The sequence below is a fragment of the Phacochoerus africanus genome, chromosome X (genome assembly GCF_016906955.1).
Source record: "Phacochoerus africanus isolate WHEZ1 chromosome X, ROS_Pafr_v1, whole genome shotgun sequence".
Taxonomy (NCBI): Eukaryota; Metazoa; Chordata; class Mammalia; order Artiodactyla; family Suidae; genus Phacochoerus; species Phacochoerus africanus.
This window is the reverse complement of record NC_062560.1, coordinates 11,935,151-11,950,671: the sequence shown is the minus strand read 5'-3', so window position 1 is coordinate 11,950,671 and position 15,521 is coordinate 11,935,151. Positions and strand designations below refer to the sequence as shown.

Below are 15,521 nucleotides of genomic sequence, written 5' to 3'. Positions count from 1 at the left end.
TGCCACAGCTGTGGTGTAGGTTGCAGCTGCAGCTCGGATTCAATCCCTGGCCTGGGATCATGTGCTGTGGATGCCACTATTAAAAAGGAAATAAAAGAAAGAAAGGAAAGAAAGGAAGGAAGAAAGAAAGAAAGAAAGGAAGGAAGGAAAGGAAGGAAGGAAAGAAAGAAAAGGAAAGGAAAGGAAAGGAAAGGAAAGGAAAGGAAAAGGAAAGGAAGGAAAGGAAAGGAAAAAGGAAGGAAAGGAAAGGAAAGGAAAGGAAAGGAAAGGAAAGGAAAGGAAAGGAAAGGAAAAGGAAGGAAAGGAAAGAAAGAAAGGAAAGAAGGAAAGGAAAGGAAGGAAGGAAGGAAGGAAGGAAGGAAGGAAGAAAGAAAGAAAGAAAGAAAGAAAGAAAGAAAGAAAAAGAAAAGAAAGAAAGAAAGAAAGAAAGAGCAAGAAAGAAAGAAAAAGAAAACTTATAAAGAACCAATGAAGTGAATCTGTCCTGGGTCACAAGTCAGAACTCCGCCCTCTCAGCCTTCTCCCCTCCAGTCACCATATAATACTCCCTGTCTCTGTCACTACTCAGTTGATGAATCACATCAAGTTGAATAAAGCTTATCTTGACCAACACATCCCCATGGGGTTTCCCACACTTCATTCTGTGGCTCACCATCAGTCAATAACATTGTCTGAAATTTTGCATTGTGTAGTTGCTATGAGAAAAGCAGTGCATATGCTAAATATGCTTTCCTAACCCTCTCTCGTCCTTTCCAACAGACCCCACACTTCCAGGAGGGCTGGGGACTTTGACATCGCACCTGTACTCACAGAGTGCTTTGAGTAGGAGGCCAAAATCCATGCCAGTTGGTCACTTCTACTAATTCCTTAAGAAGGAAACTCAAGATGGACTCTGAGCACAGTCTCTCTTGTTTTGGGAAATGACAACCATCAATTCTTCTTTGACTCTGTCATCTTTCAACTCTTTCTGCCAAGGTTCTTGGTGGGAGTGTACATTTGAGCAGCACTTGGCAGGATGGTTGGGCAGCATCTATAGGCATTTAAAATGCCTAAGCCCTTTGAGCCAGTAATTCCACTTCTAGACCAGTCCTACTCAAACCATCTATGGCAACAGATCATATGTTTCAAATTTCCACCCTGTCACGAATCCTGACCCTGGATGTCATGGCCATGTCCATTTGAAAACTCTCAAATTCTGCATTTCTCTCATCACACACCAGTAACACTGAGTTACAGTTCAGCAACCAGTCTTCAGACCAATTTGAGTATCATTGTACTAAACTTATTTTATTCTATGAAGGTACCGTGATGGAAGAAAACGTAAGAAAAGGAATGTATACATATGTGTGACTGGGTCACTTTGCTGTACAGCAGAAATTGGCACATTATAAATCAACTACATTTTAATAAAAAAAATGTAAAACTAAACCCCCCAAATCAAAACAAACAAAAAAGGTATGTATGTATATATCAACACTAAGACATAAGTATTTTAGAATTATTTGTAATACCAAAAGATTGGAAGCCATCTAAATGTTCAACAATAAAGGATGGGGGAAATACCTTCTGATACACTCATATAAGTCAGTACCATTCAGACAGTGAAAAGAAAAATACACATTCTGAGAAACGGTAAGTGAAAAGAGCAAAATGTAAAAACATTAGTATAAAGTCTGTTGCTTTATAGCAAAATAGCAATTAAAGGCTTAGCTATGCAAACTGAAAACTTCTAGAAGGTGTGGCAGAGACTGCTAGCTGCCTACCGAATCTCTTCTCCCTTCCTTCCATAGTTAGAGATGAAATACATCTATTTCCCAGCACACCTTGCAGTTATGTGGGGTCAAACAGGTCCTAATGGAAGGGGAGCAGATGTGTGCCACTGGTGAGTCCAAGCCTCAAGACACCGGTCTGAGTATTTGTCCTTGTTGTTTTTCTCCCTGCCTGCCCTTGGAACCCATCCACAAGGGTGACTCTGCCTGGACCATGCAAGTGATGCCGTTCGCTAGGGAATGGAACAAGGGATCTTGATTGGCCACTTAGAGCTGAGCTGCCCTCCAAGCCAAACCTCTCTTGCTGGAATTGCTATGGGTGTCTCAGTCCATTCGGGCTGCTCTCACAGAGACTGGCTGGCCTGTACACAACAAACCTTTGTTTCTCAAAGTTCTAGAGGCTGGGAAGCCCAAGGTCACGGCACTGGCAGATTTGCTGTCTGGTGAGAGCCTGCCTCCTAGACAGCTGTCATTCTGCTGTAATGTCACATGGTGGAAGAAGCAAAGGGGCATTCTTGGGCCACTTTTATAAGGGCACTAATCACATTTAGGAGGGATCTGCTCTCTTGAAACGAATCACCTCCTAACATCATCACCTTGTGGGTTAGGTTGCAAGACATGAATTTTTGGGAGGACAAACACTCAGGCCACAGCATATGGGACATGTAAGATCTATATGTATATAGCTGGATGTTTTGCTTACAGCAACTAAACTTTTACCCTTATAATACAAGAGAATGTACAAGAATCTTTAATAGTGATTGTCTCTAGGAAGTGAAGTTGGATTGGGGGGGAGATTTAAATGTCATCAGACATTCTTTTGTAAAAGCTGAATTTTTAAAAACTTATATGCAGGTATTAACATATACTCATTTTAAAATAACAGAAAACAGAACAATGCCGACTTCCTCTTCAACAAATTAAAGGTCTGGTTTTCCTGTAAAGGTACCTCAAATGAGGAATGAGTGAGTTTCAAGAAGAAATGTTTTTATGAACCACTGACTGCACTACCTTCACTTTAGGAAGTTATTTGCTAAGGAGAAGGAAAAATGATGACTTTCATTAGCTTGTGATTCTGTCAAAAGGACAGTGCCGAAGCATGTGAGCTTAACAGAGATCTATAATTACTAATGCTGCTGAAATGTGGACCTTTTTATTGCACCGGATAAGTTAATGTGGCATCCACAGGGAAAGCTATACTGCCCCCACCATTCTTTCTGGGGGTCCCTTCCTAGAATGATCCTGCTTATAAATAGCTGTCTTCACACCTTGACTAACACAAGCATAAATACCTTTCTAAAACATGGTCACAAAATAGGGTTCAATATGACAAAGCTAAAGTTGTCCGTGACAAACTTGTGCTGATTTCCACTTTGTTCATGTCAACTAACACTGCAACTTACCATTCTGTTCAGTTCTTTAGAAACTCATATTTAATTATTATTATTTTGCTTTTTAGGGCCGCACATGTGGCATATGGAGGTTCCCAGGCTAGGGGTTGAATTGGACCTACAGCTGCCAGCCAGCACCACAGCCACAGCAATGCCAGATCCTTAACCCACTGAGCGGAACCAGGGATCAAACCCGAGTCCTCATGGATGCTAGTAGGGTTCGTTACTACTGAGCCACCACAAGAACTTCAAAACTCATATTTAAAGAGAACTCATCCTACAAGATTAACTAAGAGCCCATACTTCAGCAAGGTTGGTGCCCTGGAGATTTTTCTTGTTTTCATGCTGAAGGGACTTTATTTTCTTATGCTTGAATAATTTCCAGTATCTTTAGGTCGATTTCATAAGGTAAATTTCAGGTCAATTTCATCTCTTCAAGATTCATGCTATTCTGGAGAGAAGGTGCTATGAACAGATAGGGAGAAACCAAGGGGTAAGCAGAGATGGTGGACATGCCAACATTGTTTCACTTGAGAGAACCGCATAAAGAGTACCCACAGGTAGGCATTCTGACTTTCTATTTTCTGTCAGAAGTAAAAGAGAGAATTAATTTCCCTATTAATAATTACCTTAATATACAAATGCCATGAAAACTGTTGCCTCTTTGATTTCTACCGAAGGTTTTTTTCTAAGTATTCTCCAAAAACCCGGTGTTGATGGTAATTTCTTTTATGTTATAAGTCTGTTTCCCTATTGTGTATTTATTATACACTCATGAAATAAAGCATTTTAGTCATTAATTTCAAGATTTACAGCAATGGCAATAGACAGATACTCCAAATGCTTCTAATTTAGCTATATGCTCTTTTTTAAAAAACGGTTAAGGAGGGAAAATACCATTTTAAATACTATCCATCTCAGCCTTTAAAGTGGCATTAAATGGCATTGAAAGCTTAGAAGTCAAGCATTATAGCCAATACATAAAAGTAACTGTAGGAGTTCCCACTGTGGCACAGTGGGTTAAGAATCTGACTCTGGTGGCTTGGGTCGCTGCTGAGGCACAGGTTCAATCCCCAGCCCAGTGCAGTGGGTTGAGGATCAGGCGTTGCCTCAGCTGCTGTGTAGGTCACAGCTGCAACTTGGATTCAGTCCCTGGCCTGGGAACCTCCATATGCTTTTTTTAAAAAATTCAAAAAAAAAAAAATAAAAGTAACTGTAAAAGGACTAATGCAACCAGAGCATAATATAATCACATAGCCACAAATATATGATAAATCTAAACAGCAATTTAACATCACAACTATGATGGTTACAAATGTTCCGAAATATTGAAAAAGTGTAGTGGGTCAACGACTAAGATGGCCCACAATGACCCCACCCCCTGGCATTCACCATCTGTGACTGAGACAGCAGTCTGTGGTCCTGGCTGACATGGAGACGACAGCCTTTGAGAAGCCCTGAGCACAGGACCCAGCTATAAGCCACGCCAGGGACTCCTCACCCACAGAGGCTGTGAAATAACAAATAGTATCATTTTAAGACACTAAGGTGGTGGGGGGGGGGGGGATTTGTCACACAGCAAGTGATAGCTAAGACAGAAGGGTAACTGCTTTGCCTTTTTCTTAGGTTGGCGAACCACGACCGAACACCATTGAGGATTATTTAATGGAATTGACATACAAACTGTTATACCGCGAATCATTTTCCGTTAAGACGACATTTTTCAGACTTTGCCAAAACAAGCCTTCCGCCTTGGGGTTGTCCGGCCACTGGAGGATGGAGCTCTTGCAGATCCTCTGCCGCAGCCTCAAGTACTGCGAGTGCTGCAACACTGGCTCCAGCAGAATGAATACGATCACGTCCATGTTCTCATCCATTAGCCTCTGCAAGGCCAAGTAGAAGGCTGTTTTAAAGTTCCAGTTCTTGGCATATTTTTTGGTTAAAACGAATATGGTTTTCTTGCTTTGGTTGATGCTCTGCATGAGGTTGTCGATGATGGCCAGTCCTGGGTCCCAGTCCCTCTCCTCCAAACAGAGGAGCACATTCTTCCCCTCACTCTCTTCCAGGTGGAAGCGCAGCTCATTCATCACCCAGTCTGTGACAGAGGCGTCTTTGGTGTCATAGGAAACATAAGCATCGTAGAAAGTCTGGGATGTGGGAAGCGACCGGTAGCCTTTTACCTTGGCTAAGCACACATGGTAGATGAACCAAGCATCCCAGTAAAACCAGTGGTGAGCCAGGGCAGCCAACATAACTGTGCTGGTGACAAAAAAGGTGAAGAAACATATGATCGCCGCAATGGTATCCGAAACACAGGTTGTGAGCTCCAGACTCACAATGCTCCTCCCACGCTGATCCCCGGGACTGGCACAAATGACATCCGTCAGTCTGGGGATTGTCACCTTCAGATTCTCATCCATCCATTTTCGAAAATCTCTGATGTCACAGGTACAGTCAAAAGGGTTTCTATCTAGTTTTAAGACGGCTAAGTTGGTGGTGGTCTTGGCGTGAGGCTTGGATATGTTGATCCTCTTGAGCTGGTTGGAACTTAAATCAAGGTGCGTCAGACTGCTGGCTTCGGAAAGCAAGCCAGAGGGCAGGTAGGAAATCCGGTTTTGCCTCAGTATCAGTGTCTGAAGAGAACTTGTGAATTCAGACAGGCTATCGGTTAAAAAGGCGAGCTCATTTCCGCTTAAGTCAAGCAAGGTGAGATTCGGAAACTGCTGGAGCAATGACCAGTTAAAGAAATTTAACCTATTATCACTTATATATAGTTCGGTGAGAGTCTGGGGCAAGTTAAGGAAGGCTTCACTCGGGATGTGCTGAAGGTTATTAGACGATAAATCGAGATGGGTCAGCTTGCTGAGATTTTTGAAAATTTGCCAGTACCTGTCATCTTGGGCATTCCACAAAAGGTCCAGGCGGTTTCCACTGAAAACCAATTCTTTCAGGGACGTGCTTTTTAAGTACGTTTCTGTTAAAGTAAAGATGCTGTTGTGGCTCAAGTTTAAAACTCTCAGCTGAGGCAAATTTTGAATAAATCCTAGACGGTGTGTCACTCCTGCTATTCGGAAATAGTGTGCGTTGTAGCTCAGATCCAGAACTTCTAACAACGGCAGCTCACTGAAAGCAGCGTCATCGTCAAAGTCTAGTCTATTGTTTGTCAAGTCCAAATACTTGATACCAGGCAAATGTGAAAATTCAGATCCATGTAACACCTGCCCGTTGCCATTTGAAGACAGATTTAAACAGGCAATGTCCTTAAAGGCTTCAAATTGGTTTGGCCCAATAAAGAAAATACTGTTCAAGCTTAAATCTAAGGCTTTGCCATAACGGGAACACTGTGGTTTTATTAAAGGCTTGGTGTTATGATAAAAATTTGAATGTGGGTCAAACTTAGGAGTTGCTGAGCGTGGCTTAAGGACATGACTTTGGAAAGAGGGTCTATTTCCATTCTTTTGCCCGGTATTATTGACTAAGGGCGATATTCTGTTTTCTGACAAGTAAATCATTGACACGTTGGAGAACTCCGTGAAAATGGTAAAATCAATTTGCTTAATGAAGTTAATGCCCAAGTTGATCACCCTTAAATGCAAGAGGTTTCTCAGAGGCTGGAAATCTTCTTTTCTAAGTTCCTGGAAGACATAAGCTCTTAAGTGTAATATCTGGAGAGATGTAAGATTAGCAAAGTAATGGGAAATATTAATGTACTGGGGATATTTTTTCTGTTCATAGTTGTAAGATAAGTCAAGTATTTCTAAGGAGGGCAATTTCGCCAAAAATTCCCCAGAGGCGATTTCGTCCACCAAATAGTTGAACTCCAGGTGCAGCACCTTCAGATGATGCAGATTCTCAAACCAAGTTGCGGGAATCCTCCGGAGCGAAGTGCTAGAGAGGTTTAGGTAGAGAAGTTCGGTCAGGTAGCGAAAAGCCAGAGGGTGTATTTGAATTGAAGCATCTCCGGGGCAAGGGTTGCAGGGAAAGGGGGCGTTAAAACATCTTGGGCAGTTCCCGCTTAGATCCAGTACTCTTAGATTTTCCAGCCCCTTGAAGTCTTCCTGACTGATGTTTCTTATCTTGGTGTTGCTAAGATAGAGTTTTGTCAGGGAGCTGGGCAGTTTGGGTGGCACCCGGTAAAGGGTGTTAAAAGATAATGACAGCACCTTCAAATTCGTAAAATTTTCAAATGCTCCTTCGTCTATGATAAAGGTTTCATTACAAGTAAAATAGCAGTTCCAGCCCAAATAGAGACTTTCCAGTTTCCTAAGTCCAAACATGTTCTTTCTATTTAACAGAATGATTTTGTTTTGAATTAGACTAAGTTCTCTCAAAGATTCTGGCAAGCCAGTGGGTATTTCATGTAACTGGTTGTCTTCCAGCAGCAACTCCCTGAGGCGATGGAGGTTGAGAAACGCCCCATCTGTAATAGTCATACTGTTTTCACTCTGGGGCCACAGCTTGGCGTTGTGGTTTAGATTTATTTTAGTCAGATTTTGCAGCCCTTGAAAGGATTCATTGGTTATGCGTCTGATGAAGTTGTCAGACAGGTCCAGTTCAGTCACATATTTGCCCACTCTTCGGGGTACTTCCTGAAGTTGACGATTGCTGCACTCTGCAATGACAGAGCCATTTTGTTTTCTCTCATCGCAAGGGTAGCTTCTAGAATAATTGGCTTCAGTGAAGAACTCACAGGAATCAGGGATTAGCAGGAAAAGGCAGGTCAGGAGCAAAAAGTGAAGGGTCATGTTTTCCTAAGGAAAATCAAAGGGGATTCACAATGTTAGAGTGAGGAGATACATAGTGCTTCCTCCTACTTGGCCTGAGCTTTGAAGTTCCCTCAACAGTTAAATAAAGGGCATCAAATGAGGTTCAGAACAATTTTAGTTTTTCACTGTGTTCAGCTGCATGCTGCTAAAAGGAGAGATGAAGCTTATCTGAGATGAGATGATGAGAAAAACTGAAAAGCATTTGCAGAAGCACTAATCAAGATGAAGCATTTGCAGAAGCACTAATCAAGATGCCCCCCCTCCCTACCCACATGGGCCTGATGCTGTGCCAAGGCCAAGGTTCATGCACAGCAAGCTATGTACTGTTGCTTCAACATATTAGCATAACTTATTCTTTTTTTTATTAAAGTCTAGTTGATTTCTATTAGCATAACTTTTTTTTTTTTTTTTTTTTTTAGGGCTTCACCTGTGGCATATGGAAGTTCCCAGGCTAGGGGTCAAATCGGAACTGCAGCTGCTGGCCACAGGCACAGCCACAGCCAAAGCAATGTGGGAGCCACAACGGGAACTCCCCTTTAGCATAACTCTTGTTGAAACTTCGCCCAGTTCCAAGGAGAGTTCAGCTCTAGCTCCCATTATGCTAATCCTCCAAGATCTCCAAGCCAAGCCAGACTCACCTCTACCTTATTTACACAACCATAGCTTTTACTGGTATTTCTCACAATTTTTCTATACCTCTATGATGGTATGTTTCAAATTCCCTTCCATCCTAGCACAACAGGAAAGCAGACACTTCCTATTGATTAAATAATAGTAAACAAAGTGTCACATACTATGGTTCGCATTTTCTCATCCATGTTCCTGTTCCCAGCAACACAATGGGATAGATTCAATTATTATCCAATTTTGTAAGTGAAGAAACAAAGACTTAACTAACTTCCAGAAGTGAGACTAGAGTCCATGTGATTCCAGTATGTTTGTAGTGTTTTAACCACTAACCATCATGCTATACTGTCTCATTTTGAAATTTGCATGCCAGAATAGTACCTCAAAGGTAGACAGCACTAAAATAATTTTTTGTAGAGCAGCTACTACCTATATGAGGCTTCAACATCTAATTTCAAATGCAACTCCCATAGGGCAGGAGCAATTGAGGAGAAAAGCCTCTAGGGGGCGCTGGAGACCAGAAGAGGAACCTTTTGACATCCACTCCATTTTTTCACGATGAATTTGGCTTCCCAGAGAATCTGAGGCAACCTAAAGGCTAGGTCATGGAAATGATCAGAATATTCCAGAAAGGATTTCCGAGTCAAGAGCTTGAAGTTCCTAACTCCACCCTCCTGAAAGAGTGTCCTGAGATAAGAACAGGAGTCAACAAGTTACAAATCACCTCAATTTCAAGAGAAGTACATGGATGGGAAGTGGGGAAGTGATGAGCAGGCAGCTAGCAAAGAAGTTGAAGAGAAAGTCCTAATTGTTGAAGCCTCTTCCTACATGTCAGGGCCTCACAGAGGCCAAATGGACTGTGAAGGCTCGTCATCCATAGACTGAACCCTAGCTCACATCATGCAATGGGCTCTGAGGAGAGAGGGCAGAGCCCAAGGCCCTGGCCAGCAGGAGCTGCATCTCTCCAGCTGAGTTCTTCCTCTTGGCCGCACCCATGCCTCAGGCTGCCAAAAGTTGCAGCTCCCAAGAGATGAGAAAGGCAACCGGAACCACAGATGAAGTGAGAAGGGGACTGGAGAGAATTTACTGCCACTAAGTGGAACCAATGAATACCAACCATCCAGCCTGGCAGGAAAAAAAAAAATGGCAACTCTGCACACAAAATAGAGAAATGGCAACTATGCAGAAGCAAAAAAGAGAGAGAGAAACAGCAACTCGGTAAATAGAGGGGAAAGGGCCAATTACACAGTTAAGATAGAAAGTAAAACTATGCAAATAAAACAGAGAAACTGAGTGGGGAGAGGAGAGAGAGAAAGAGAGGAGAGAGAGGGAAGAAGGGGGGAAGGAGAGAGAGAGGGAGGGAAGGAGCGAGAGGGAGAGAGGAATAGACTTTTGCTGTTTGAGGCTGATAGTTGAAGTTGCTCATTAAAGTGATAGCCAATGATTAGGACCTTACAAGATAAGAGTCTAAAAGGAGACCTCAGCAGGCAAGGAATGTGTATGAAGTTGAGGAAAATGGAAAGCAGTGTATGATCGGTAGGTGGCAGGGCAGAGCACAGAAGGCTAAAGCCAACCAAAGCGAGGTCAATTCATAGCACAGGAGCCTGGTAAGACTTCAGAGCTGCAGGCAACAGTTATGGCTGTGGTGTGCCAGGTGGGGTCGCAAAGGGAATGGGTTGCAAGTCTGCATGAAACACTAGACCCTTCCTTACTCTCCCTCTGAGACTTACTACCTCAAAAGGTTGAATCCAGAGCCTTGGGTTCAGGAGTCCAGGCACAAGTGAAGGCAGGGGTGAACTGTCAAAAAGCAAATAGGAGGGTTAAAGCACACTGTGTGATCTGGGGCACAGAACTCCATCCTCTTCCCTCTTCCAGATCCAGGACATCTGACATCCACATGGTTTATAAACACTCTACTCCAGCACCCCAGGCAGGAACATCTCATTGGGAAAACAGACAGGCACAGTAGCAGGGGCACAAGTGTAAAATTTAAGAGGATACCCAAACATTTAGTCATCCAGATGAATATAGTTTAAAAAGCTAAAATCCCCAATGGACAACATATCAGCATTTTAAATAAAGACAGAATTGGACCCTGCACTGGCAAGGCAGTGTTCTACCTGCTTCATCACCATTCCAGCACTGAGCCCAAGAAAACTTGATTTTCCAGAATTGGCCACCAGCCTGAGGGCTGGAGTATGCTAATTTTATTTTTTAATATAACATTAAAATAATGCATATATTGATTACTGAGTTTTGGGGGAACCCTCCCTCCCTGAAACTGTACACCCAAAGCCATTGCCTCACCTTAGTCTCAGCCCCGCATCGCAGCAAAGATCTACGATCACATTGGCACAACCTAACTGAAAACTGGCTCCCACCCTGGGCTGGGACTCATGGTTGGCAAGCTCTGGCCGTTGTAGCTGGAGCTTCTCATCAGCTGTTTGCTGCCCCACTCTTAAGTATGACATAACAGCACCAGTCACCTGGAATTCACCCAGCATCAAAGAGAGACGGACACAAGGCAAAAGAAAAGAACAACCAGGAGTTCCTGTTGTGGCTCAGTGGGTTAAGAACCCGACACTGTCTCCGTGAGGATGTGGGTTCGATCCCTGGCCCCGCTCAGTGGGTTAAGGATCCGGCATTGCCATGAGCTGTGGTGTGGCTCACAGATGCAGCTTGGATCCTGCATGGCTGTGGCTGTGGTGTAGGCCGGCAGCTGCAGCTCCGATTCGACCCCTAGCCTGGGAACTTCCATATACTACAGGTGTGGCTATAAAAAGAAAAATAAAGAAATGAAAAGAATAATCATAGGGCAATTAGTAAAATCGGGTCTTTTGAGACACAGGACAATGTTCGATAGTTTATTTTCTGAATGGACCTAGCTTGTAAGCATGCTCAACCCTCTTGCCGCACTTAGGAAGGAAGACAGTGGGAAGATGGAAGCAGAGAATGCAACGATCCCCTACAAGCTAAGGATTGCTAGCCACCAAGTGAAGCTGGGAGAAAGGCATGGAATGGATTTTCTCCCTTAGAATTCTCAGAAGGAACCAACCCGGTTGATAACACCTTGATTTCAGACTTCTGGCCTCCAGAATTGGGAGAGGATACATTTCTGTTGTTTTGAGTCACCAAATGTGTGGTACTCTGCAAGGGCAGCCCGGGGAAACAGAACAAGGGAGCAGAGAGCTGGTAGATAAGAGCTGATGGATGTGGAGTCCCCACTGTGGTGCAACAGGTCTGGGGATGTCTCATGAGCACTGGGACGCAGATTCAATCCCCGACCCAGCAAAGTGGGTTAAGGATCCAGCATTGCTGCAGCTGCACCAAAGGTCGCAAGTATGGCTCGGATCTGATCCTGGCCCCAGGGACTTCTGTATGCTGCGGCGGGGTCGGGGGGGGGGCAAAAAAAGAGTTCGTGGGTGGAACCCACTGCTGAGACAAGTTCGGGTTGCCAGAAAAAGCCTTTCATGTGGCCATGCCAGTGGGCTCACTGCAGAACACACCCTGACAAGGACGACTAGGTCTGCAAGGTCTCAACCTTTCCATGGGTGTTGCCTTGGAACACACAGGAAAAAAAAAAAAAAAATCCAGGCCCATTTCTTTACAGAAAGCGTATGAATCACACACACAAAAACAATTAGCTTAACTTCCCCCTCTCTGCCGAATATTGCATTGTTCACTATTGAGGAAGTCATTTCACAAGTGTTTCCCCAGTTTCCACAGCAGATCAGTTCTTTGGTTGGGTCTGTGGCAGAGGCCAAGCTAATCCTCTCCTTCAGGCTCTGGGTAAACCCAAGAGCACAATAAGAACCACCTATCTCAGCTTTTGGCTTTTTTTTTTTTTTTTTGGCTTTTTAGGACTGCACCCAAGGCATATGGAAGTTCCCAGGCTGGGGGGGTCAAATCGGATCTGCAGCTGCCAGCCTACACCACAGCCATGGCAATGCCAGATCTGAGCCTCACCTGCCACCTACACCACAGCTCATGGCAACACTGGATCCTCAAACCACTGAGCAAGGCCAGGGATCGAACCTACATCCTCACGGTTACTAGTTGGGTCTGTAACTTGCTGAACTACAACAGGAACTGCCAAAAACACCACATTGAAAGACCAGTGCAGTCTGAAGGAACAGCTGAGAAAAGCCTGCCTTAGCTGAGGACACCCTAGGAGTCAGAGTGAGCCTAGGGGACACCCCCAGAACCTGGCCAGTGGGGCGAGGGCTACAGGTGGGGCAGAGCCTGGGTGTGCTGGGTGCAAAGGCAGTGACCCCAGCAAGTGAGGCTAAAATCAACCCTGCAGGTCTTCCCACACACCCCAGGATGAAGGTGGTATGCGGAGCACCCAAAGCTGTCTTCCTGGAATAAACAAACAGCTTCTTAGCTTTTCACACCCCTTTCCTAGGCTGCAGGCATCAATTTTTGCAAAGATGCCCCCTCCCTTCTGCCTCCTTGAAAGCTTCCTTTGCCAAGATGTGATTCACCTCAGACCATCTCCCTGGCTGTACCCCTTTCTCAGAATGGGGCCTGCAGATGCCCCGACATGGAAGTGCTGTGAGATCTTACCGATCATAAAATGGGGTCAATCTCACCAAGTGAATTACGTAGCTAATTGCACATGATGGAGGAGTCCACCAGACCTAAATGCTTGTCAAACTGGAAATAATTCTCCTTTTTCATGGGTTCTGATTCGTTTGCAGTTGACCCTGTTAATCGCTGATATATTATGGAAGTAAATTAACAAGGAAATGGTTGTTCAGATAGAATTTGTCCCCTTAGACGAAATTTACAGTTAATCATGGATACTCAACTTGATCCATTCCACCTTTGATGGATTCACTCACAGCTTTGGAAGACTCAAGAGATGACTACCACACTACATGCACGTGCCAATGAAGAAATGGAGCCTGATTTCATAGACAGAAAAATGAAAAATTATACTATTTGAATTCCAAGGAATATGGTGGCCAGCCTTTGCTGAGCACTTTATCATGTAAAAAACACTGGGAGCCCAAGTCATGCATCTTCCTGTCCGATCTTCATAAAAATCAGTGAGATTGGTACTGTCCTAAGCCCCCATTTTATAGACATGGAGCCTGAGGCTCAGAGGCTCATTTACCCAAGGTCACTCAGATGGCAAGTGGCAGAGTGGAAACTGAGCCTAGAGGTACCTGTGCAATTAACAAATTGGTACCCAGTGGCTGGACTGCAATGATCTGGTTTCACTTATCAGCTTAAACACCAAAGCCATACCTGGAACCTTCTGGATTCAAATGCCGGGGGTACTACCCACCTTGCCTTCCCACTGATCAGTCTACCACAGAGCACTTGCAGGTTCTCTGTAATTCCATAGAACAACTGGAAAAGCCACTGATTCTGGAGTTAATGCACCAATTAGCAGCTCTTTGTTACCACCTAAAAAATCAACACAGCCGGTACTTATGCCCATCTAGAACCAGGGGTTATGCATTTAAATGTCCTGTGTCTGTACAGCCCCAAAGAGTTATAAATTGGGGTAATAGTTTAAAAAAAAACCCAAATCCCTCAACTCCACTTAATAACTCAGTTGAACTTAAGAGCTCTTTCATTGGAATGACATGGCCTTCAACAGACCCTGGAGACGAATGACACTGAGACGCACTTACAAATAACATCCAACTCATTTTCAAAGGCTAACTCTGGGTCACGACATTGTCCCCTGTGAGACAGACCCTGATACTCCAAATCTGGGTTTCCTAGAGTATCCGGGGGCTCACCTTCTTGCCCATAAGCCCCCATGCAGTTTAAAGCATTATCACAGGAAAGGCAAGCAGCAGACTGAAGGACAATGAACTTCATCATTTGCCCTTGCCCTGATGCACAGCCTAGGCTTGGCAGAGAAGACATACATGGAAATTTATTTTGCTTTCTGGAATCAAGCTAAGAGGCTAATGAATGAGTTGCAAGTCTTCCTAGAGCCTGGTCACCCTCTCAAAAAAGTCTATGCTCCTTAAGGAAAAGACCAAAAGAGCCGTTCAGATGCTGCCCTAAGGCAAATGGTTCTCAACCTTGGCTGCACATTGAAATACCTGGGAAACTGAAGAGCCCACTCCAGAGATGCTGACTCCATTGGTCTTGGGTTCAGCCTGGACAGCAGAACTTTTTAAAGCTCTCTCTGTGATTCTAGTATATCATCAAAAGCTAAGAACCACTGCTCCGAGGCCAGGAGTCAGCTAGGTCCATGCCTTCTACCCACCACCAATGAGAGGGAGTTGGGGCATTTTCCAAGTTCAGTTTGATTTCATAATTTTGTTTTCACTTTCATGTACTCTAATTATATTGGCTATGACAAGTAGAAATTGAATCACCTCAACTGCAATATTTATATTACGAATTTATATATATAATATATACAATGCAAAAAAATATGTACGTATACACACACACACATATATATATATATAAATAATTATGTCATTGCCTCTATTCCTTATGGGCCATCGCAGTCCTTTTGTAAAGCATCATACAATTTGAATATAGACTTATTTTCAAGACCTATGATATGCATTCATTGGATATAAACAATTAACTTCAAGAATTTATGTATACATTAAGTAGTTCTAAAAACAACTCTAAGAACTTTAACAAGTACTAAATAAGCATGGAAAAAATTTACTAAGGTCAAGGTTGGATGAGAGTCTCTTGGAATCGGTCTTTGCAATGGCTCTTAAATTCACTGATTTTCTAGAAAATAAATCATTTTTTAAAATTGTAAGTTTTTATTTGTCTCTTTAGATTTTTCTTTTTTTTTTTTTTTTTTTTTTTTGGTCTTTTTAGGGCCATGGAGGTTCCCAGGCTAGGGGCTGAATCACAACATGGGATCCGAGTCTGCAACCTATACCACACCACAGCTCATGGCAACGCTGGATCCTTAACCCACTGAGCGAGGCCAGGGATCGAACCCACATCCTCATGGATGCTAGTCGGGT

At 43.6% G+C, this 15,521-nt stretch overlaps 1 protein-coding gene across 4 annotated transcripts in view; it reads right to left on the bottom strand.

Annotated features, from left to right (window-relative positions):
* Positions 1–1,260: 1,260 nt before the first annotated feature.
* TLR8 (toll like receptor 8) overlaps positions 1,261–15,521 on the bottom strand; it is a 39,372-nt gene continuing 25,111 nt past the window's right edge. For 2 of the 4 annotated variants that reach the window (XM_047764451.1, XM_047764448.1), the window contains 2 exons: positions 10,287–10,350; positions 1,261–7,911 (listed from right to left, as the gene is read on the bottom strand). In XM_047764451.1, coding sequence (XP_047620407.1) covers positions 4,819–7,905 — 3,087 coding nt within the window. In that variant the 5' untranslated portion in view covers positions 7,906–7,911; positions 10,287–10,350 and the 3' untranslated portion in view covers positions 1,261–4,818. Of the gene's footprint in view, positions 7,912–10,286; positions 10,351–13,846; positions 13,969–15,521 lie in introns of all 4 variants that reach the window. The other 2 variants (XM_047764449.1, XM_047764450.1) reach the window with 2 other exon arrangements.